The 25,006-nt window shown below is 43.3% G+C and overlaps 1 protein-coding gene across 8 annotated transcripts in view; it reads left to right on the top strand.

Moving 5' to 3' along the window:
- SPATS2L (spermatogenesis associated serine rich 2 like) overlaps positions 1–25,006 on the top strand; it is a 182,114-nt gene that overhangs the window by 141,288 nt on the left and 15,820 nt on the right. For 6 of the 8 annotated variants that reach the window (XM_040228846.1, XM_040228848.1, XM_040228847.1 and 3 more), the window contains 3 exons: positions 1,181–1,387; positions 2,743–2,878; positions 24,189–24,247. In XM_040228846.1, the coding sequence (XP_040084780.1) occupies positions 1,181–1,387; positions 2,743–2,878; positions 24,189–24,247 (402 nt within the window). The remainder of the gene's footprint in view (positions 1–1,180; positions 1,388–2,742; positions 2,879–24,188; positions 24,248–25,006) is intronic. The other 2 variants (XM_040228852.1, XM_040228851.1) reach the window with 1 other exon arrangement.

Here is a 25,006-nt window from a genome sequence, read left to right as displayed (position 1 = left end):
TTTCCTATGAAATCATTTTAAGAGTACTTTAATTCAGTCACAATCCTACAAATAGCTATTGAGCTAGACACAAGTACTGGAGCTTCAAAAACGAATCAGATTTTGCATCCGCCTTTAAGGGCATCTTAGCCTCTGCAGGGAAGGAGCAGACATGAAAACTTTGTGTTGAATTTAATGCACCAGGTTACACCAGGAAGTAGAGAGAGGTGAGGCAGAGGCCGGGCTTCACAGCGATGATGTTGTGCTCAGTTTGGGTATGAGCCATAGTTGGCCAGAGAAATGGACTCATTCATACAGGGTAATCCAGACATCAGGAAGGTCAGGAGTGCCAAACCTACACTCTTTCCATTACACCCAACTTTCTCCAAGAACCTGACCTGCAAAAGCAGGCTGGCTTCCCTTTTTCTCATACTCAGAGCTCTCTCTGGTTGTTAGTAAAATGTTAAGTGTGATACATTTCCTTTTCAGGCCACTGAGGTGCCATTTAATCCACTCCAGCAATAACTAAATAGGAACCTACCTTTAAAAGATGCCGAAAGCAACGTGCTGCTAATTTATTGCCACATCTGTTAAAGCTCCAGAGGGAATCTGACTCTCTAGATTTTAAATATAATTGAGTTATTGTGATGATGTTTCCTGATTTAATCCTTCCATAAATTAGATGAAATGATCATAGAACCTGTTGTCACTTCATTCTTGCCCTAGCTTCTCTTCTGCCTTCATTAATTCCGAATAAAATACCACAAGACATTGATGTAGCACTTGGAGGTGGGAGGGCTATGTTTTTATAGCCTCAATTTGAAATCACACTTAAAGACATCTAAGCCTTTACTGAATAGTGGGGGAATTGTTCATGCATATAAGGCTCCTAAGGACCTTCCTGGGTAGTTATGGGTGAGGAAACTAAGACTCAGAGATAAGTGGCTTGCCTGGGGTCACTCTGTAAGTAATTACTAGAGTCAAAACACCCACTCAGGTTTTCTAACTCCAAGTACAAGGCTTTTTCTAGTATATCCTTTCATCTTCTTGGGAGTCTATTAAAACAGTTTCTTGACTGTTTGCAGTGAAAGGAACTATTGCCAACATGTTAACAAAACCCAAAATTGTGGCATCCCCATCAGCTGATCATCAGTGTTTTTAGTTTATCACTTCACAGACATTATTTGGTGTTTTCTTACAGAAGGCAACAGACCACTGCAACAGAAACTGTCCTTAGATGGGAACCCCAAACCTATACATGGAACACCAGAGAGGTCAGATGGCCTACAGTGGTCAGCTGAGCAGCCCTGTAACCCAAGCAAGCCTAAGACCAAAACATCTCCTGTTAAGTCCAATGCCCCTGCAGCTCATCTTGAAATAAAGCCAGATGAGTTGGCAAAGAAAAGAGGTAAAGTGATTTCTTTTGCACAAATGATTCAACATATTTTGCACACACAGAGAAGTACCTGAATGACAGAACTTTCCAAAAGATGCCGCTTAGTAAAGAGAGTTAGAAATTGTGTTTCTTTCTGTGAGCCACATAGATTGAAAACCAGATATGATTCCTCCATTGTTAATCAAAGGTCTTGAATGTTTAAGTGGAATTATATCCCCTTTTTCTGCCTCTCTGTGGCCATTCTTCTCTTTCTAGGGATGGATAAATTTGCACCACAAACACTTGGTACCCTAATATCCTATAAAGCAAATGTTAATGCAGGAGCCTCTTTAGCCACATAAATGTTGAATGTTTCCCTGATATATGGGTTCTGAATTTGCATTGACTGAAGATGGGTTTAGAGGCCAACCGGGTCTTCTGATATGATGTTCCTCATGTAAATTCAGTTCTGTGTTAGAACTTTCAGACAAAAGACACTGAAAGAGGGTTTTATATTGGATACACTGTATTTTGATTACTTTTTGAACTTTGATATATTGATACTTTATGCATAACTAGTATTAAACATGAAAGGGGCTAAATCGCTTCCTTTCTGATTACCAGAGGATTTAAATAATATTCTCATTCAGGCCTCAGTTGTATCTGATTTCCTTGGCTTGGGTTTGATTATACCTTCTCACTTTTCTTGAGAGAGATTTCTTTTTTCTAAAAAACCATGCCCTTGTTGGGATAAGTACAATTTGCCTATTTGCTCTGCACTATCTGTAAACCCTGGTGACAGTTTCAGGAAATCAGGCAAGATTGGCACCCACAGAGCTGCTTTAAGTACTGCTGCTATAATTACAGGCCTGGCTCAGGACTGATGGGGCCAGAGCCAGGATACCTGGCACGGATGCTCTGTCCTCTCTCTAGCTCATTTGTACCTCTCCCAACCTCTATGTCATTTTCCTCTTCCAAAAGCCCTGCTGGCTTTAAACCACACAGAGTGGTGTTTATAGAGAGAGCCAGCAGCACAAATGGTCTTTAGACGTATCAGATTCTAAGAAACTCCGGTTTGTAATAGAACATAATGATCAGAGCCTCTTTGCAAAGGGTAAAGGAGATACATGTGCCCAAAATGGCCCAGCCGAGAGCCCACTGGTGAGATCACAGCTTCTCAGGGACCACACAAACCACCCACTCTGGATTTTAAAAAATTTGGACTATAAATATTCTCTTAATGGAACTTTTTTTTTTTAATTGAAAAACAAAAGAAGATCTCTTTTTATTGGAAGGGGATATAGTTGCCTTTGTCGTTGTTGTTTAGCTCAGAAATAAAAAAAATAAACTGATCACTTTAACATGTTCTTTCTTGACATTAATTTCAGGCCCAAATATTGAGAAATCAGTGAAGGATTTGCAACGCTGTACTGTGTCTCTAACTAGATACCGTGTCATGATCAAGGAAGAAGTAGATAGTTCCGTGAAGAAGATCAAAGCTGCCTTTGCTGAATTACACAACTGGTGAGTAATTTCACTTAGAAACTATCAATTTATGGTACTTGAGCTGTTCCTATAGGTAAAAGCATCAGATGGAAAATGTTTATTTAATACATAAACATCACAGAACACTTCAGTGAGTTTTCTTAAACCCTGCTGACAGATGCATATCTTGGGAATAGAAAAGAAGAGAAAATTCGAAATAAAGAGAAACCTGATAGACATTATTCACTGGAGTTTGATGTTGGGTCAAAAGTATATGAATGATTTAGAACACAACCTCAATAAAGGACAAAACTTCAAAAACTATATTTTTGACAAATCTTTGGAAGGTTAACATCATGAATGCTTACTCAGAAAGAATATTTTCCAGCCTGATATCATCATAAAATAAGAAAAGCTCCCTTAACAAAATTCAGAAACAGCTTATGTAAACTTAGTGATAGACCCCCATTCTTGGTATCTTGAAGACTGGAATTAAGAAATGGTATGCCAGTGTGGTTTAGGTCCTGCCTTGCCCTGCTCTGCAATGGATTTTGATGGAAGACATTTCTTTCAGCCTTATACTTTTGCTTATGTCCACAGTCAGAGTGAAATATCTGTTAGTAAAAAGATTAAGTTAATATCAGTAGAAAAATGTTCTCAGTGTATCCATCAGGACACTTTCAGTTTCAAGTGCAGAACCTCAAATCACAGTAGTTAAAGAGAAAAGAGGATTTATTACTGATGTACATGAAAATCCCAGGAAATTCCTTTAGGCAAATTTGTTTCTAAGCCCAGTATGTTAGCAGGATTCAGATTCCTCTCTCTCTCTCTCTGCCTCCTTTCCTTGCCCAGCGTCCCCCACAGTCTCCTGGTTCTGCCTATTCTTCATTTCACTCTTAGGTACAGTGTCTCCATGTAGCAGCAAAGATGACACGCTGGCAGCTCCAAGCTTACACAATCTTTAGCCCCGTGATCTGAGAGAGGACTTTGTTTCCAGTAGTTCTGACAAAAAAGTCCAAAAGGGCTAATTCCCATTGGCTGGGTTGAGTCATATATCTGTCCATAAACCAGTCCCTGTGGCCGCAGGGACAGTCTTCCCACTAGCCAGGCCAGAGTCACGTGCCTGCCCAGAGAGTTAGCGGTGGGACATTGGCAGGTTGGAGGGGAAACCCCACCTGAACTCCATGAACTGAGAGGTAAAGAACCCTGGATCCCTGGAGAAAAATAGTGGTGTTAAAGAGAAAACTAGAACAAAGAAAACACGTGTCCACAATGTCCAGGCTCACATAGCATGTTCGCTATATTGGCCTGTCATGATTCCAGAGTTTGATCACAGTTTCTGCATATTCTTCCCATTCTAAGTCCTTTCTTTGACACTGATGTGCTTTTTTGCTAACTGTAGCATAGTGTAAAACTAAGGATTATGTCAAACAGTAACCTAATGTAAAAGTCTCAAACTTTAAATCATCTTCTACTTAGGATGTGAGATTCCAGGGGTGCATAAGTCACCAGGGACTTGAAAACAAACCATCTCCTTCAGTTATCATTCAGTGAGGAATCATTTACTCTCCACCCAGTGGAACACTTCTCTGTTTGATCAGATTATAACCTCACTAATTGTTCAAAGCAAACTCTAAGAATATGTTTGAAAGTACTCGGAGAAGGTAAAGATGCTACACAAATAAAAAGTGTTATTATTACTATTAATATCATTGATTTTTAAATTTTACAGTTACACAACTTTTCCAATTTATCCTTCAGTTCAGTTCAGTCACTCAGTCATGTCCAACTCTTTGCGACCCCATGAACTGCAGCACGCCAGGCCTCCCTGTCCATCACCAACTCCCGGAGTTCACGCAGACTCACGTCCATCGAGTCCATGATGCCATCCAGCCATCTTATCCTCTGTCGTTCCCTTCTCCTCCTTAATTGATCCTTAAGTTACCCTAATATGTAAACACATGCTCAGGGGCTTCCTTGATGTTCCAGCGGTTAAGAGTCCACCTGCCAGTGCAGGGGACATGGATTCGATCCCTGGTCCAGGAAGATCTCACATGCAGTGGGAGCAACAAGGCCAGAGTGCCACGGTTACTGAGCCCAAGCACCTTAGAGCCCTTGTTCCACAACAGGAGAAGCCACCACAATGAGAAGCCTGCACACAACTGGAGAGGAGCTCCGGCTCTCTGCAACTAGAAAAAACCTGCTTGCAGCAGCAAAGACCAGCACAGCCAAAAATAAATAAATAAAAGAACACGCAATATCCAGACTTCCTCTCTGGAGCCAGAGTCAGCACACATCACCTGTAAAGTGCCGGCGGGTTAAAAAACCTTAAGCTTTATAGGCTGTAAGGTCTGTGTGCTCGTACTCAGGGCTGCTGTTGGGGTGTGGAAGCAGCTGGAGAGCCTTCGGAGGCAGGGGCCAAATCTGGCTCAGGGGGCTCGTGGTTTACCAGCCTCTGTCTGGAGCCTCTGTCTGGAGGCTGCTCACAGAAGACTGCTCTGTCTTCTCCTTTGGTGTGGCATTTTAGGATACAGTCTTCCTCTGAGGCCCACGTTTGACACCTTCCCTCTGAGTGACTCACACACTAATCGACAGAGTGTAGCAATGACCTCAAATTACCTCTCTCCTCCAGCTGCTTTGAGTCCTTTTATTTTTTATTTCCTTAGTAAAATGAACATCGCATGGCTCATGAGACATCTTGAGATTTATAACAGATTCTTTGAGTGCTTTACTCCTCAAGAACGGGAAGTGTCGGGCCAGGAAAGTCAGCATCCAGGGAAGATGCATATCTTTGCTTGTAATTCACATCGTGTTTTATACTGATGGGAAGGACGGCTTCTGAATGAGCTCTGCCAAAGCAATACGGCTGTTTAAAAGTCACCTCCTTGACAAAAGGACATTTTCCCTCCAAAATGAACAAGAGAACATTTAGACCAACTACTTTCTGTATGGTATTTCTGTGAAAGGGGAAAACACCACTCCTTGTTTTCTGACCTAACCCTTCAGCAAAACAATCCCCAAATAATTACACAAATGTTAACTTGAACATAAAACTAAAGTATTTTTTATCAACCACAAACATGCATTTATGCCAAAGGGAAAAACTTGGCCTCTATTCAAAATAAGTATACTGCCCAGGCAACAGGGCGATGTGCTTGAATTAAGCCTCTGATTTTCTGAGGAGCAAAGGCTGGATCTTAAGGGTTGTGGTGCTCTTGAAAAAATAGTAGGTCACGGAATAGAAGAAGGCAGCTTAAAAGCTTAAAAAATGAAACTTCCCTAGTGGTGCTGAAATCACGAACTCTAGGCACTAGAGAATTTTGAATGCAGCGCTATTCATTTAGTACGATGGAAACCTCAGGGTTGTATCATAGAGTGTGTCCAGACTTGGAGGATGTGGTGTCCTCTGGAGATTTCCAGGAGTGCCGGTTCTGAGGCAGATGTTGACTCATGTGGGGCATAAGCAGCAGGGGTGTGGAGTACATCCCTCTGCAGCTTCTCCTACACTTCCTCGGAACCACCCTGTTCTCTCACCTAAGCACTCAATAGGCGCTGTGAGTAGTTTAGAAATAAATAGACACTCAGTTAAAAAAAAAAAAAAAAAAAAACCCTTCATTTTCACTTTGCTACCAAAGCACCAGCTTCAGGAGGTGAATCCCAAGTAACTAAATTCCCCCCCCCCAAGCTGAAATTCACCGGAATGAATTGTGTGAGGTTGGGAGAAAGCCGTGGTTTGCACATGCTCAGTACTGAGTCACGGGTGTCTGAGTGAAATGAAGGAAATCCTTGTCCTTCCCAATCTGGCTGTGAAGAATGTTTTGCTCAATATGTTACTGAAGAAATCCATCAAGTAGCTAACTTATAATATCAGAGCTGGCACTTAACCAGGACACAGTTGCATGGGGCTAAATGATCATTACATGGCTCCTTCTCATTTTTCCAGAAAGAATTAGGGATTTAAGAGGGGGAACAAAGATGACACAATACCCTCTCAATATGTCTTCACAGAAAATAAATTTTGCAACATGAGCGTCTGTGTGAAAAGTCACATCAGGAACTAACATGAAGCAGCTGGTTTCTTTCCTATATGATTGGCCCCCTACCACAACTGGAAAAGATTCATCCTTTCGAATCATAGCTGCCAGGTTTAATTGCTTTGTGTGCAGACTAGTCTAACTTCTCACAAATCTGTGTGTGCGTGACCAAGCTGATGTTGACGGTTTTAAATGAACAATAAAACACTAAATTCAAAAAACATTGAGGAAGGAGAGTAATGCTTGATAGTTTTGCCATATGCTGGGGGAGAAAGGATTCCAAAATAGAGCTGTAAAAAAAATTGTTAGGTGCTATTGTCAGTTTAACATCTAATTAAAAGCATTCCTAAAGAAAACGGAAGATGGTAAGGAGCCAAAGGGTTAGGGTATGTGCTGGGTAACCAGGTTGCAAAGAATGGGGGCTGGAGGGGATAATGTTTAGGCCGTTTTGCTTTCAAAAAGGAAAGGGAAATCAGTCAAAGCATGCCTCCTGTATAAAATGGCCATACATGTTCCTGGACCTGTGTTTATTTTCTCCTGAAACAGTGCCAGGAAATTAGAAGTAGGTCAGAAGATTCCCAGCTCCCCCGACCATAAGCCTTTGCCCACCTTCCCTTTCTCCGTCGGCTTTCCCTTAATCTTGGAGTTCACTCTCTCCCTGCAAGGGCAGGTGTGCTTCCTACTGCCCCCTACAGGCCAGGGGCTCCTCACAGCGACCCCAGTCACTACATCACGCCTGTGTTCAGTTGCTCAGTCGTGAACGACTCTGTGACCCCACTGTGTGACAGACACCCCACCCCCCGGAATGTAGCCAACCAGGCTCCTCTGTCCATGGAATTTTGCTGAAGCAAGTTGCCATGTCCTCCCTCCAGATCATCTTCCCAACCCAGGGACTGAACCTCTATCTCCTGGGTCCCTTGCACTGGCAGGTGGATTCTTGATCGCTGAGCCACCCAGAAAACCCCTGCTACACCGCAGGACCTTGTAATGGGCTCTCTGTCTCCTTTTTCTTTTGTTCCTTTTAATGACTGAAACTCATTTTGTGTCACTGGTAATCTCATCGTTTTGATGACCATGTGATCCTCCCCGCCACCACCCCCACCCGAGTGACAGATTTGCATGTTAACCAGCTAACAGAGTCTGTTAAAGCTCTCCTCCAGCCAAAAGAATGACTCTAAATGTGAGAACTGCCGGCTAAAGAGAAAGCCACTTCGAGATAAGTATATCTTGTGCATCTCTCAAATCCCCCTCTGAAGGAGGGCTCTTTATCTGCTGCTAAAGCCCTGTGGGTAGCCAAGCAGAACCACACACAGACCACCAGGGTGGTCAGCAGGGTGGCCCCATGCACAGACCAGATATCACTGCTGTGACATTTTAAATGTTGTGTCTTTTTCTGGGATATGAACTCGAGAAGGCCTCCTGAAGAAGAAATTGTTAGTGGGGCTGTTGCATTTCAGAGCAAGCCAGGCAGCAGTCTGTCCCATATTCCCACTTTGCTGCTTCTCGGGTGCCCGAATAACATCAAATTCTTGGAGCAGGCAGCCTTAGAACTACTTCAGCTTGAGTCCAGATGAGACCATTTGTCTTCACTTTTGCAGATTTATCCCATAACAGGATTGTTCTTCTTTGGTTGTTTCCTCCCCTCCCCCTGGTCAAACTCCCCAAGCTTTTAGCTGCCTTTTCTAATATCCGGCTCTCCATACAGTGCTAAACGCCGAGTTTTTCTGTGCCCTTTAGGTTTTTTATTTGTCCTCTTTGTGAATAACTTAGCATTGACTGAAAGATGATGCCTGAGAATTAATATTTACTTCTCTCAGTACCAAAGTACATGTGTGTGTATGCACTATAATTACAAACTCTAGAGCTCTGTGGTCATCCTCTGCTTTGGTACCAGGCCCAGAGATGCTGATTTCACTGGGCATAAGTGAACCCAGAAATAGGGTTTTTGCTTTTAAAGATCCCCTGGGGATTCTCTTGTGCATCTGTGGTTGAAAACCACAGATTGAGAGTCCCGCAAAGGAGGGTGATGTGTCTGGGGCTAGAGCAGTGTTCCCAACCAGATGAATTTGTCTTCCCCCAGGGAGACAGTTGGCATGTCTGGAAATATTTCAAGTTGTCACAGCTGCAGAGAGGTAGTGTTACTGGCATCTAGTAGGCAGACACCAGGATGCCACTGTTAATACTTATCCTAGTAAGCACAGGACAGTCTCCTCCACCCCACCCCCCACCCTCACCAAAGAACGATCTAGTCCAAGACATCAATAAGGCTGAGAAAGCCTGAGTGAGAGGAAAGGGAGACGAAGATTGCACCGTCCTTCTGCATGGTCTGCTGCAGCTCCTTGGGTGAAGGGTGGAGAGTCCTCCCTTTGCACCCTCCCACCCCCACCACTACCCAGTAGCTCTCTGCCCCTCCTCCAGCAGCTCTCCTAATCCACCACTGCAGACAAGAGAAGGGAGATTTCCTTTCCATGCCCAGATCATTCACATACCCCCCAATGCAGCCATAGTGTTTTCTCTTTTCACAGCAGTACAGTAGGGAGGCATTTCTCCCATACTTTCTGAAACATAAACCTTCTTGCTATATATTTTAAAGGTCAGATTACATTTTTGTTTCCTTAAGACCAGCAGAAACAATTACACTGAAGTGTAGAAAATTGAGGACTTTGCTTCTTTGCCTATTTTTCATTATAGAATTCAAGTCAGTCCTTAGGAGAAAATGGAAAAATTAAGAACTGAAAGTTGTAGCTGGTGATAGACCATCACTTTCATTCACCATGCTGTCTCTGCTGAGTCTTTTTTTGTTTTTTCTCATTTTGTAATAAAACCAAATAACGCAGTGGGGACCCGGATTCAGACGAAGATCTGAGGCATGTAAAGATATATACAGTAGGGAATTGTTCCATTAAGTGTCTGTCTGGGGAAGTATTATTTTCCTCTGGCTTTAGCCAGCCAGCAATATTGCTTGGTGTATCTGGCTACACATGGTATATATCCAACTACTCTGGTGCCAGTGACATCCTTAGGTGGGCCTGCCCTTGTGCTATTTAAACTGAATGGCAACAGAAGGTCTCTTTGCAGTCTTGCCATGTTGTAGTGGTTGGGCAAGTATTTGTGACTCTCTCTTAGAGAATTACCCTCTTTTAATTAGGAGAATATTGAAATTAAGGCACTCTGTCTACTTTGATAGGTAAGTACAGGAGAAATATATATTAGGTGAAACAGGTCCTAGAATCAGATCTGCGCCTCAGAACAGATGCTATGACAACAAGCAAATCTGGCTTTTGAGGTCAGTCACATGGAGGATGTGGATGTCAGTGTGGGTAATGAGTTGAGACTCCATTGTAAAACCGTGTGACTGAAATAGGAAGCATTCTGAGTGCATCGAGAGTGTCTGGGGCAGGGTGTTGGTCAGTAATAAAGTGATGCTTTTCTCTGAGCCCTTCAACAAAGGATGTTTATCACAGGATTACCAATAGGAGAGAGAGCTGACGTTAGGAACCTTTGTAGTCACTTAGTATTGTCACGTGAGGACTTTAACAGGCCTTTGGTTTCCTGTTAAAATATCAACAGCATGTTAAATAATTGCTATATTTTGCCAACTCCTTAGCCTACACACATGATGCAGATAAAACCAAGAGTTTACATATTTTATGTTTCTTCCAAGAAGTTTAATACAGAGTCTCTACGTCCTTCTGCCCTGCAAGGGAATACAATCTTTTCATTGATCAAAGCCTATCCAAACAAGACTTTCTGGCTAATCTCTTTTCTTCTCATCAGATGTTTTTTCCAAGTGCCTACCTGCTAGTGATTTGTGTTATCCTGTGGAAATTAGACAAATCCATTCCTTCTCCCCACACTCAGTATTGGAGATTACGCCAGCATATTTAAAAGAACGCACATTATGGAGATGAGCATACACCTGCAAAAGATATCGAGACAGTAGTAGAAGAAGCTCATAAATATATTTATGCCTCAAGAGAGCCGTATGTATGCTTTTCTGTCACTGGCCTAGCTGACAAACTGCCCAAAATGACTCCTTGTCCTTACTCAGCACCAGTCTAATAAACAGAAATCAGTTCCAGGATCCATTTCTGAAACTGTGAAAAGGGTAAATACCTTCTACCATGGGGGAGCTCAAGGTTCCTGTGACTTTGTGTCTATGGCAAGTCCCCGTGGCACAATGCATTTCAAATCTTGCCTTGTTCATGAATATGTGTGATTCTAAATAGGGGTAGCTCACTCTTGGGAAGCGAAAGCTTCTCTTTGCCTCTTTTCTTTCCTCCCCAAGGTTTTTCTCCACGTTAGATGTTTCCCCAGGGCCACTGTAAGGACAGAGTGAATCAGTCGACATGAAGGAAGAGCAGGCTGATAAATACAAAAAGTACAGAACTGGTCCCCGGGAAACCAGCATAGATAGCACCTCCCTGTATTAATAGCGCTTGTGAGCTCCACGTGTGATTACCTCCATACGTCTTGTCAGCAGCACACTTAGTGTTGGAAGTCAGCTTTCTTTCACTGCAGCCTTCTTGCAGAATAGTAAACCCAGGAGAAGAGCTAGAGGATAAGAAGTTGGTTCTGATTTCAGCTTGAAATCTGAAAAGATTTCTGAATCTTTTCAGCAAATGAAGGCTACCCGTCAAATCAGCTTCAGAACATGCTCCCGAATAGGAATCGTCAAGTTTTTATCATAGAACAGAAATATAAAAAGGAATTAAGCAAAGTGTTCTAACTATACAATCCCAAGAGAGTGTGTATCTTTTGTATGTGTGTGTTTTTTAAATTTAAAATATAATCCATTTGGGACAATTTACCATCTAGCACAGCAACAAGTCATATAAAAGCTGTACCTGAAGCTAATACGGTAGATTTTCTTACATGCATGTTACATTATTGCTCCAGTGACTGTTACCTTTGGTGCTTGATAGGCCATATTGGAACAAAAGTGACATCTTCCTGGGTTTATTAACAACTTAATTAGGAGGCATGAGGCGTGGATTTAGACAGGATAGGATTTAAATCTCCTCTCCACATATTCTAGTACCGAATATGGTGGAGTTTCCTAACTTCTACTCAGATGCAAAACAGGGCTACTGTCACTTTCTGGAGTTTTATGAAGATTCATGTACAAGGTATGCACTCTGCAGATTATTCTAGAAAACTTCTTGCCTGGTCCATGATAGAAGTTCAGTCTAGACCGGTTCTCTTCTCTTTCAGGTAAGCATTTAATAAACGTCTTTTCCTCTCTACCAAGACACTGGGAGGAAGTGAATCCATTCCACCTTTCCGTTTACTGAGCCTACACTGGATTGCGGCTATAAGACATGGATATTTCATCACAGCTTTTTACTGTCTACTCCCTGGTGAAGAGAGATGTAAGGCAAAGGAACCCCTGGTTCCGAATGGCCACAGTTGTCACCACATCAGGCCTCCTTGCCATGCCTTCTCTCTTCCATCCCTTCCCTTCTGTCTGCCTTCCCTTCCCTTCTCTCCGTTCATCCACCCAATACAGTAGAACCGCAGGGCTAGTGGGTGAATGCAGAAACTGCACAAAGGCATACTGCAATGGAGCTGGGCCTGGGGGAGGAGAAATCAATACCGCCTGGTTAAGGAAGGGTTGACCACAGAGGCGACATTTGAGCTGGTCTTTGAAGGAAGACTAGGAATTTGTCATCCTGAGAGGGCAAAAGGATTCCATGCAGAAGAAATAACACAAGGAACCGGAAAATAAGAGAGACCGCAACATGATTTGAGAGGAGTGTGTGCCCTGGGTCTCACTCCATCGCAGTGAATTTTGAGCACATCCCTCTCAAACCAAAAACAGTATTTATAAATGACTTGTGTGTGCTACGGTTAATCTGTATACTGGAGATTGGGAAAGTAGACTTTGGGGAATGAAAAGTAAACACTGGGACTTTCCTGGTGGTCTAGTGGTTACGACTCTGCACTTCCAATGCAGGGGGCACAGGTTTGGTCCCTGGTTGGGGAATGAAGATCCTGCATGCCACCTAGCTCAACTTAAAAAAAAAATGTGTGTACATGCTCTTTACTATTTTCCTTATGCCCCTATTCGGGAAGCCATTGGTTGGGGCAGGTCCTGAAGATGAGGGGCAACAGATGAGCCTGGAGATGCTGGCTGGTGAGAGCCTTTTGGCCCAAACCAAGAAGTACACATTCTCTCCTCTTCACACAAGAGTCAAAAGATGCAGGAGTCCTCCGGAGGCCAGAGCAGTGGAGGCTAGGCCTGACCGCCTTGGGTCGGAAGTGGGCCAGCATTTCTGTGACTTTTCCTGGCCTTACCAATCTCTTCTAGTTTCTGTTCCTGAGTCTGTGTTAACGGTGATTCATCACCATGACGGCTTCTGCCTAGATGCCCTCTCCCCCACAAGCTGGAGGGAAATGCACCAGTATTCAGAGTGGTTGGCTGTATTTTGGGTATGAGACAGAGATTTTATGTTGAAATTTGTTTTATCTTCCTTTCTACATTTCCCAGTTTTTTGTTTTTAATGAGCATGTAACATGAAGTAGAGCTGTAGGTGGCACTAGTGGTAAAGAACCTGCCTGCCAGTGCAGGAGACACAAGAGACGCAGGTTCGATCCCTGGGTCGGGAAGATCCCCTGGGGGAGGAAATGGCAACCCACCCTAGTATTCTTGCCTGGAGAATCCCATGGACACAGGAGCCTGGTGGGCTACAGTCCACGGGGTCGCAAAGAGTGAGACACGATTGAAGTGACTTAGCACAAAATGAAGTAAATGGAGAATGTTACTTCCTTAAGTGGTACCCTTGTGCTGTGAGACAATCAACACCACAGATAGAAGTTTGCTTTCTTTTTCATAGATGTAGTTTTGTTGCTCTTTTATTTTTTTAAAAAAGGAGATGGTAGTAAGTCATATCTTTTTTATACCTATGCTGCTGCTAAGTCGCTTCAGTCGTGTCCGACTCTGTGCGACCCCATAGACGGCAGCCCACCAGGCTGCGCCATCCCTGGGATTCTCCAGGCAAGAACACTGGAGTGGGTTGCCTTTTCCTTCTCAAATGCATGAAAGGGAAAAGTGAAAGTGAAGTCGCTCAGTCATGTCCGACTCTTTGTGACCCCATGGACTGCAGCCTACCAGGCTCCTCTGTCCATGGGATTTTCCAGGCAAGAGTCCTGGAGTGGGGTTGCCAAGCTGAAATACAGATAAGTTACTTTCCCTGAATGCTGATCTCCATAGAAAGAAACAAAACTAAGAAGTAGTCAGCAAAGATAAGACATTATATTATTAAATCAAATCAGATGTAAAATTCTAAATAGAAGTATATAAGGAATGTAGATACTTTCTAATTGAACATGTGATGATGTGGGATTTGTAGAATTTGCAGGATTTTGCAACTCTGATGTCATTTCTTAAATTCCAAGAAGAAAAAGGAATCCCTGTCCATATTTGTTTGTTTTTCAATTAACTATTGTGTGTAAGGAACTCCAGGATTTTGTGTTGAGAGTTAGTCATTATGCTTCATCTGCACATGTCTATGCGCCTCAGATGATGTGGTGAAATATTCATCAATTGTAATTTAAATCATTATCTAATTCCAATATAAAATATGCAGACTAAGAGGTATTAACATTAATGGGTTATGTTACCTCTGATTTTAAAAAAAGGGAAAAAAAATGGCCTCAACCTGATTGGCAAATGAAGCCCAGCTGCTGTGTTCACTGGCTGCCAGAGTGGTGTAGATCTGCCGTACGTGTTAACTCCGATTCGTGCTCAGAGACATTCCACTTTATTTCCCTGAGAGTCACGATTTCTAGGCAGCTGTTCAAAGAGTTGCCTCCCAACCCCAGCTGACAGGCTGTAGACTTGCATGTTGGGTTTCATATGTTTATTGCACAACACGTTGGAATTCAAGAAATCTTTAGATCGATTGTCAAATCACTGCTGCATTCAGAAAAAAGAAATTCCAATTATAAGAAGACCATGGGTTGTTGTGAAACTGAGATGCAATCGTGGACAGAGTAGAAGGTAAAAGACTCAGGAATCCCAACAGAAAGCTAAATAAATGAGCATAGCCAGCTCCTTGATAATGAGCTGTAGTGGCACATGGGCAGGTGGAGCTGGTTAGGAGAGCCATTTCTGGGATAACTCAGGAGGACCTGATCACATGCGAAGTGAATGAAGAGGTGTCGTGGAGACTGGTGAGTGGTGAGAACAATGACCAGCAGTCAGGGCAAGGAAGGGGGCCAGGATGGACATGCAGGGGAGGAAGAATATTTACCCTCCACCCTTCTGGGTTCTTGACTGGGATCCTGTTATAAAAGACAGATTAACAAGAGAAGAACAAACAAACGTGTATTAACGTGGGCACCTCATGTACACATGGGAGACACTTAGGGAAAAGTGAAGTCCCCACAGTGGCCTGGAATTCAGGATTAAATACCATCTTAATAGGGAGAGAAGAGAGACATGTAGATCTCTGAGGGGAGAGTACATGATTTTTAGGAAAGATGAACTGGTCCTTAGAAGAGCAAATGGAAGGCATGCTGCTGCTGCTGCTGCTAAATCACTTCAGTCACGTCTGACTCCTTGTGACCCTATGGACTGTAGCCCACCAGGCTGCTCTGTCCATGGAATTCTCCACGCAAGTATACTGCAGTGGGTTGTCATGCCCTCCTCCAGGGGATCTTCTCGACCCAGAGATCGAACCTATGTCTCTTTATGTCTCCAGTATTGGCAGGCAGGTTCTTTACCAAGAGACAAAGTTGTGTCTCTTTGCGACCCCGTGGCACGCTCAGCTAGCGCCACCTGGGAAGCTTGTGACAAAGTCTGACTGTGGTGTCAATTCTAGTCTCTCCTGTGATGAGAGTCAGCAGCCGCCCTGTTTGATGAAAACTCCTGGGAAAGGAAGTGGGTGTATGACAACTGAGCTCCTTTTGGACAGTCTGTCTTGAAGCAGATTGGAGAAAGTGTGTCCCTGCATTTGCTGTTTTTCACTGCCCATAGTGTTTGCAGTAATCAGTATACCGAAGTGCCGTATTTTGGGGTGGCACATTCTGCTAGTCTTCAGGGAGCAAAAGGAAGAAAGGAGAAACACGGAATTGGCAGCGATGCAAGCACATGGGCACCATTTGTAGGTAACCTGTTCTCCTGACCCCGGGAATAGAGAAGCACATGTAGTCTTGCTGTGTGTGTGTGACTGTCGGGCCAGGAACACCTTTGTTGACAGCAGCAATCGTTGAGAAATGGGTGAACTGAAACCCCTGTCTAGTTTTGCCCTGGGCCCAAGAATTCTTGGCAATATGTGGGGAGTGGACTAGAAATGGTTCCCATGGTAATAGTATAGTACACCCTAGGTGGATAAAGGGAGGTTTTCTGCCCTCTACCTGGTGGGCACAATCCTTTCTTCCAGGGCAAGGGATGTAGATGCCTAAACTCCTGGGCAGTACAGGTGGTCTCTCCCATCAGCACCTGCTCCCAGCTCAGGGTCCACATAGCAGCCACTAGGCACGACGAGGCTGCCAGGCACTCAGCTAGCCTTCTTCCCATGGTCACAGTTCTTACTCCTGATGCCGCAGTAAGGAGCAGAGCCCAAGATGAGGGGAGATATTTGTACATTACCCTTTCTCTTTAGTGAAAGAAATGGAAATTGTTTATAGAGGAGCTCTGGCTTTATGGCTTCTCATTGACATGCTTTAAGCTATTTGATACAGGCCAGGAAAAGACATGACTGAGTGACTGAGCAACAACAAGAAGTGAAACATCCCCTTTTGTTGTTGTTACAGGTTTAGTTGCTAAGTTGTGTCTCTTTGCGACCCCATGGACTACAGCACACCAGGCTTCCCTGTCCTTCACTATCTCCCAGAATTCACTGAAACTCATGCCCATTGAGTCTGTGATGCCATCCAACCATCTCATCCTCTGTTGCCGTGTTCTCCTCCTGCCTTTGATCTTTCACAGCATTGAAATCTTTTCCAGTGAGTTGGCTCTTCACATTAGGTGGCCAAAGTATTAGAGCTTCAGCATCAGTCCTTCCAATGAATATTCAGGGTTGATATCCTTTAGGATAGACTGGTTTGATCTCCTTGCAGTCCAAGGGATTCTCAAGAGTCTTCTCTAACACCACAGTTCGAAAGCATCAATTCTTCAGCGCACAGCCTTCTTTATGGCCCAACTCTCACATCCATACATGACTACTGGAAAAACCAACTACTGGAAAAAGTTGACTATACCAGGTTTTGTTGGCAAAGTGATGTCTCTGCTTTTTAATATGCTGTCTAGGTTTGTCAATAGCTACCCCCTTAGCATTCAGTAGAATCCTACCTCCCTAGCCATCTCCACATTTCTTTTTAAAAATTATTTTTTTATTTTTGGCTGCACTGGGTCTTTGTTGCTGCGTGGGCTTTCCTCTAGTTGCAGTGAGTGGGGGCTCCTCTCTAGTTGTGGTGCATGGGCTTCTCGTGGTGGCTTCTCTTTCAGTGGAGCTCAGGCTCTCCAAGCGCAGGCTTCAGTAGTTGTGGTGTGAGGGCTCAATTGCCCCGCGGCATGTGGCATTTTCCTAGACCAGGGATCGAAGCGTGTACCCTGCCTTGGCAGGTGGAGTCTTCACCACGGGATCATCAGGAAGTCCAGTCTATACAATGTTTTTCTCTCTTAAGGGACCAGCGGTCCGGAGGCTCATCCTCCTGGCGAGCACGGGCTGTGTCTGTTTCCTGAAGCTCTTTTTCTTCCATTTGGTTCTGCTTGGCAGCCCAGGAGTTAAAGCTCTACATGGAAGCACTTCATCCACCAGAAGGTCGTGAAGCAGAATTGTCTGGGATCAGATGCTCACAAGCAGTTTCTTTCACTACGGCCTCCCTGAGGCCAGTCAGTACAGGAAGATGAAGTGTGGCCTAGTTTTAACTCTTTAACATCTGACTCCGGCTGCTGTTGGAGACTGATCTTGTTCAGCTTCCATTGAAATCCTACCTTCCCTTCCTCAGTATCTGCCAGTAGCTTCTGCTCTCCGGCTTCTCACCCAGTGACAGTCCACTGGCTGCTCCCCATCAGGGCATCTTTATTCGTGAAACACACCCCACTCTACATGGCTCCTCCACGCTCTCAAATGAAGCCATTTTGTCTCTCTGTGTCTTCGCCTCCACATTTAAAGAAGTCTTTCACAGAGAAGAACATGATAAATCTCTTCCTGAGGAAGTGCCTTTCTGATTCTTTTTATTATTGTTATGATTAGAAAGGAATCAAGACAGTGGAAACATTTTTATAAAATGACACTTTATCTCTGTGATTAACTATATAATAAACCCTAAAGCCTCGGCCATGGTAATCTTCCTCTCCTTACACCTTATTGCTTTAATAATAAAAGCTTTTTTACGGCAACAGGATAAAATTTTACTATCTAGGCAGTTTAGATAAAACGAGAAGATGTGTTTTCGGAAGGATAAAGAGCACGTCTGAAACACGTGAGATCAGCATGAGTTTTTTGTGAGCTCAGTTTATGTAGAACATGTTTGATAGTGTCTGTCTTCAGTCTGGTGCCCTCCTGAGGATTTTATCCAGCCATTTAGAAAACTTTCAGTGGTCAGCAGAAAGCTGATTAAAGACTTCCGTGTTTCTTCCAAGTGTCACCTTTGAAAAGCAAATATACCCCAAATCTAGAATCTCAGATGATTAGCATGGGGAAAGTACAAATTTCAATAATTTATTACCCTCCCAATTTGCAAACAGAATCATTCTCTACATGTTTTGATTCTGAGCCAAACCCTGTGAGGTTTTGTGAATATCATTGTACTCTTTATTCATAAGCTTGTGTCTCAAATGATTAGATTCCATCAGTGACAAAAGTTATATAAATTTTTGCATAAACATGATTTATATGCAAGCACTACAATATACCAATTAAGGAGTTTCATTACTGTTATGCTGTAGAAAACTGAATATGCTGTCTTCCCTTCCATTCATCACTATCAAGCCATTTTTGTCGAGCAGCCCACAATAGTCTAAGATCATAAAGTCTAAGAATGGAAGTTTTTAAAAACTCCATCAGAGTTTCTCTGAAGAATGGATGATTAAGCAGAGACCTGAAGGAAGCCACCAAGTGAAGGAGATGAAGAAAGGCAGGGTTGGGGAGGAAAGGTCTTCCAGCAACAGGAAGGTCAGGTGCCAGAGCCCTGTGGTGCGGGGAGAGAGGAGCTCATACCTCCCAGGGTGTTTGTTAGGACACTTGAATGAATTCACTGTAGTGATGCACTGATGCTCTCCCTAATGTGCGGGACACAGAGCACACTCTCAGGGTGTAAGTTACAAACAGCTCTCATCTGGAGGCTGCTGTCTGTCTACACACAGTGGTACCTTGAAAGCCCACACATGACCTTTCTGTTTCTGCAGCAGGGATGGGACAGTGACACTAATTTTTCTGTGGCTCGTCAACTCTCCAGTGCCATTCCTCCCTCCTCCCCTCCCTGTCTCCTAACTCCCTCCTGGGTTTTGCCCAGCACCCTCTGCCCTTGCCCAGCCCAGAGAGTTGTTTCCTGTTAGACAGCCCTTCAGTGTGTATCTCTGTCCTCGTGTCTCTAAGAAATTTTTGTGGGACTTGTGAATGGCACTGATGAAATTGCTCAGAAAGTTGGACATGACACCAGGCACTGTGGGCATTTAGAAGGTGTTAGGCTCAGGGACTTCCCTGGGGGTCCAGTGGTTAGGACTCTACGATCTCGCTGCTAAGGGCACGGGTTGATCCTTGGTCGAGGACCTAAGATTAGACACAGCCTTTCCGCTTGGACCTTCCTTTGAACTGGCTCTCAGCGCGCTATGCTGCTGCTTCCTTGCTGTCTGACAGCCTGCCGGAGGGCTGGCCAGCCTCTACTGTCCCATCCTCCTTTGCAACTCCCACATCCTCGTCCCTTAGTCTTCCCTTCCAGAAACCTGCTGCCTTGAAAGGACAAAAGAATACAGTGGAATTCTCAGGTTCACCTTACTGATTCTCACAGGAGAGGTCCTGGGGGCGCTGCCTGGGGCCAGCACCTTAATCCTGCTTTGCATCCAGCTCATATATTCTGAGCAGGGTCCTGACGCAGCAGAGATCCCTTGGCTCGCCTTGATGCATGAGTTTTGAAAGCAATCATACATAGCAGGGCTTGAATTACTAAAATGCTTGAGGACGGTCTTTTTGTTGAAATACCCAGAGGAATGGAGACATAGTTTGATGCCAACTTCACAGGCTTTTCACATCCTCCAGTGGGCATTAAACAGATTAACAATTTATTGTGTGTGGCCTTCATCCCTACTGTTGCTAGCCCAGGAGGCCTGAACTAACCGTGGTGTGAATGTCCAGCTTTGTTTAATACATGTTAGACCTAGGGATACAGATTATACCCCAAATGTCCATCTTGTAAACTCTCTGAGCACATAATTATGTTAACAAGTTTAATCAACAAAAATTAACTGTGATCTTATAGCTGATAAAGAAATTAGCAAAGGCCCCTTCCTACACCATCTTCCTCCTAGCACATGGACACCCCGCTGGGTCCGTGGTCCTGTTTGGGGACTGAGGCCATGGGGATTGTGGAGACTGTCGTGGCATTCTGACTGCAGTCTGCCCCATCCTGTCCTTCGAAATCTAAAGACACCCCATCTGGCATCACGTGCACCTTGCATTATCTCAGAACCTGGAGACTCTAATCTTAGCCTTCTGGTTGATGGAGGGTGGGGAATCCTAAGTTCCTCTTCTCACCATTGTCATTTTCTTCTCTCTCCATCTGTGTTTCACTGTTTGCCCCATAAGCTCAACAGATCCTCTCACCTTCTTCCTCTCAGCTCCCCCAAAAGAATGTAGGCTCCACAAGGATGGCAGGAATCTGGGTTTTCTAATCCACAGCTGTATCCCCAGCCCCACCCTCAGCTAGTATTTGGCCAGGGGCTGAATGGTGTGTCAGTCTCCCCACAGACTAGAGTTCCCTCATGCTCTCTGTGGCATAGCCTGTATAGCCACCCCCCCCACCCCCCCGGGCAACCCGGCTTCACTGTGTTGATGAAGAGAATAGAGCAAGTTTCACATGACCTGCAGCCATAAGTCAGCAGAGTCCCAGTCCCCTGGACTCCAGTTCCATGAGTGCAGAAAGTCAAGAGCCCTGAGATTTGTGTTAGTTCAGGGATGTGGGCCAGACCCCCACATTCTCACCTGCACCCTGCCTTCCGGCTGTGACCTCTTCGCATCTCCTCAGCCCTGCACTGATGCAGACATGAAACTCAGCCGCTTCCTCAGTCTGTGTGTGCGAGGGTCTGTGGGGGGTGTGTGTGCATGTGTATCCACACACACTCAGACCATTCACACCAAGTGTGAAGGTCTGGATGCCCCAAGCAAGGCTTACCTCACACACCACACAGTGGACACCTCACAGTAGCACCTGTGGTCCTCCTGCTTCTGGAAGCTCCTTGCTTACCTCACTACCAGTTGTTTCTCCCAGCCTCTTCACCTTTACACCGTCCTGGCTGACTCTCTCTCTTTTCATCTCTCTTTCTGTTGTTAAGCTGTGTCTGACTCTGCGACCCCGTGGACCGCAGCACACCAGGCTCCCCTGTCTTTCTCTGTCTCCCAGAGTTTGCTCAAACTCATGTTCATGGAGTCAGTGGTGCTCTCCAACCATCTAATACTCTTTCGTCCCCTTCTCCTACCCTCAATCTTTACCAGCATCAGGGTCTTTTCCAATGAGTTGGCTCTTCACATCAGGTGGCCAAAGTATTGGAGCTTCAGCTTCAGCATCAGTCCTTCCAGTGAATATTCAAGGTTGATTTCCTTCAGGATTGACTATAAAAATTTAAAGCATTTTCTCAGGCAGAATAGCTTAGCGTGTTGTCGTCATTTGGGCTCCTGACCCCAGATCTCTAGGTTCTCACCTAAGCTCCCTACCAGCTTATCCATTACCCTTATTTTCCTAAACTAGCATAGAATTGCCTGCTCCATTCACTTGGCCTCTAAGTAGCTGCATTTGTGAACTTTAAAGGAAAGCTAAATATACCTGATAATTGCAGGAGTACAAGCCTATTGACTTAACCCAGCATTTCATACAATTCATGAACATATGCTGGTGTATGACCTCCAGAAAGAAACACAAGAAACTGGTAGCAGATAGATACCTCTAGGCACGGGGACTGAGTAAACTGGGACAGAGATGGGATAATGACTGTCTTCTCGCCATCCATCTTTCTGCATCATGTATTTTCTATATTTAGAACACACTGACATCCTATGTACTTAATGTCAATAAATTAGGCACAGTCCTCCTAATATGCTAATTACACCAAAATGGTCATAGCCAGTGACCTTAAGCCACGTGTCTGCACTTGATGGTTTAGGCTTCAAGCCCAGTTCTGGAGAATTTGCCATTCCTTGTTCACGTCAGCTCTTTCCATTAGGATTTCCTGGGTGGAAAGAGCCAAGCTCTTCAGCAAACAGTCCTTACTCTGCAAGTGCTTAGGTTATATCCTTGGTTGAGGAGCCGTAAACTCTTAGACATAGTTACATCCCAGGAACCACTTCCTACCTTGACAAATACACAATATTTTCTCTTAAGGGGAAATAGACTTTCAACACACTTTAAATTTTAAAAGTACTTCTGATGGAGAACAAAAAGTACATCTGTTGGAACAATCTGAGTATAATAAAGTAATAAGGATAATAACTGAAGTGTATTGAAGCACATTAAATATGGCTTCATAATTAAACTATACAAACCACAAAAAAATCATCTAACTGATTACTTTTGCAGGAACCAACTATTGTTTTGAAAACTGATAAATAAAGGAGAGAACCGAACATTTATCCTGACTCATCTATGCAAACTGTACTTCATGATAACCAAATAGTTGGTAAAGGAAGGTTTTTCTTTAGGGAAGTTTTCAGTAAATAAATGAAAGATTGAGAGAATTCAAATATTCTCATTTTTCAAATCCTGTTGATCTAGGCAATGACCACCAACAGCTACTAATATAATAATCATTAGAGATGTTCATTGTATTTCCTTTACATTTATTTTGAAATGTAGAAGTCTGAGCACATTCAGGTTTTATTTTTTTTTAAGAGGAATATTTATAAGTGTGTCCTGTTATGTGTCTGCTGATAGAAGTATATAACATAAAGTAATTTCTCCTGAAATAAGAAACAAATCTGAATTTAATCAAATTTCTATATCATAGCAAATGTATAGAAAATAGAAAAGATTGGGTTAAATAATACCATGGACGTGCAGTCTGCAAAATTAAGACCTTGAATAACTCTACAGGACACATAGCCTGGTTTTTTTAACAAATGAATTTCAAAGGAAAAAAATAAAGAGAAATGGGAGGAAATGTATAGATTAAAATGGATATAGGAGACAGTCAACCAATTGTCATGAACAGGCCTCATTTAGATCCTGGTTCAAACAGTTAAAAAAAAATGTATGGAGCAATTAGGAAATTTTGAATACTGAGTATATATCTGATAACATTAAATTACTTATTGTTTTTAGGTATTGTAGTAATACTGTGGTTACATCCCCCCAAAGTTTTTATCTTTGAACTATCTATATTGAAATATTTATGGTTGAGATGAAAACTTTTAAAAGTCTGGCATCTCTACTTACATACACATAAAAATCTGTGAGAATATATAAGTGATTTGTGATGTGTTGATTCTGGAAGGGGAGCAAGGAGTTAGGATGAGAGAGGAACTTTTGGACAGATAATTATTACTTTTCCAGATCATACCTTTTCAAAGGACTAACCAATAAATATATTAAATATAATGGAAAAGGTTAATTTGACCTTGAAATGATTATTTGGGTGAACAAGAAAGCATGGATTCAATACAGAACATGTGGATGGATTGACCCAGACCCATGTTTCTCAGGACCCATGCATCAGAACTGGGCCCTCTCTCTCCCTCCCAGACCGATTCTGGGAGAGCGAACCATAGAGACATTTGAGAACTACTGGCCTTGATAACCTGAGTGCCAGCTTTTTAGATACTTATTATATTGTTTTGGAACTTTGAAAATTCATAGGGCAAAAATACTCCCAAATTGAAATTCAAAGCAGTGCAATTCTGAAAGTCTGAAAAGGCTTGTGTTTTTAGATTTGCTGACAATGATTTAATCAGCAGATGTCACTGTGTAACACTGGGAGCATCCCTTCCATGTTGCCTCATTTTTGGAAAGGCAGAGCCTACTGCTGGCATTGTAACATAGAAATATTTATGGTAATCTTGTATTTTGTTTAATGAAAATAATTTTTCTTTTATTTCCTGTGCCTATTAAAAGTTTATCTTTGATTAAGCATTCTTTGCTTTTGTTTTTTTTCCCCCCAGCATCATTGACAAAGAAGTTTCATTAATGGCAGAAATGGATAAAGTTAAAGAAGAAGCCAGTAAGTAGACACATGGTTGTTCGATTAGGAGCCTCCCAATCAGAAGTAATCAATAGGTCAGATGACAGTGATACAGATTCTGAATAAAAGTGAAAGTGTTAGTCACTCGGTCATGTCTGACTGTTTGTGACCCCATGGACTGTAGCCCACCAGGCTCCTCTGTCCATGGAATTCTCCAGGCAAGAATACTGGAGTGGGTAGCCATTCCCATCTCTAGGGGGTCTTCCTGGCCCAGGGATTGAACCCAGGTCTCCTTCACTGCAGGCGGATTCTTTACCATCTAAGTCAGATTCTGAGTGGGGCCAAAAGGATGGAACAGAAGCACCCACTGAGCAGAGGGCAATGCATGCAGCAAAAAATAGGTGTCACTTGGGTTTATTTAAAGTCCAGGAGACTTTTGTGCCTAAATAGGACTACTTATAATTAACTGGGTTTAAACTGATACTGAATATTAAATTTTTTAAATATAATATTTTGAATTACATTTGTAAATTTAACATAGCTTATTTTTTCAAACACTTCAGAAACCTGAGAAGGCAAACTCACAAACCTAACCAGCAAAGTATTCCAAGCTCTTAACCAACACTTATAAGATTAATAATTGCCTGGTGACTCAAATGGTAAAGAATCTGTCTGTAATTCGGAAGACCTGGGTTCAATTCCTGGGTCGAGAAGACCCCCTGGAGAAGGGAATGGCAACCCACTCCAGTATTCTTGCCTGGAGAATTCCATAGACAGAGGAGCCTGGTGGGCTGCAGT

This window comes from Oryx dammah, unplaced genomic scaffold (assembly GCF_014754425.2).
Source record: "Oryx dammah isolate SB20612 unplaced genomic scaffold, SCBI_Odam_1.1 HiC_scaffold_27, whole genome shotgun sequence".
Taxonomy (NCBI): domain Eukaryota; kingdom Metazoa; phylum Chordata; class Mammalia; order Artiodactyla; family Bovidae; genus Oryx; species Oryx dammah.
Note: the sequence above shows the minus strand (reverse complement) of the source record. Positions and strands in the feature narration are given on the sequence as shown.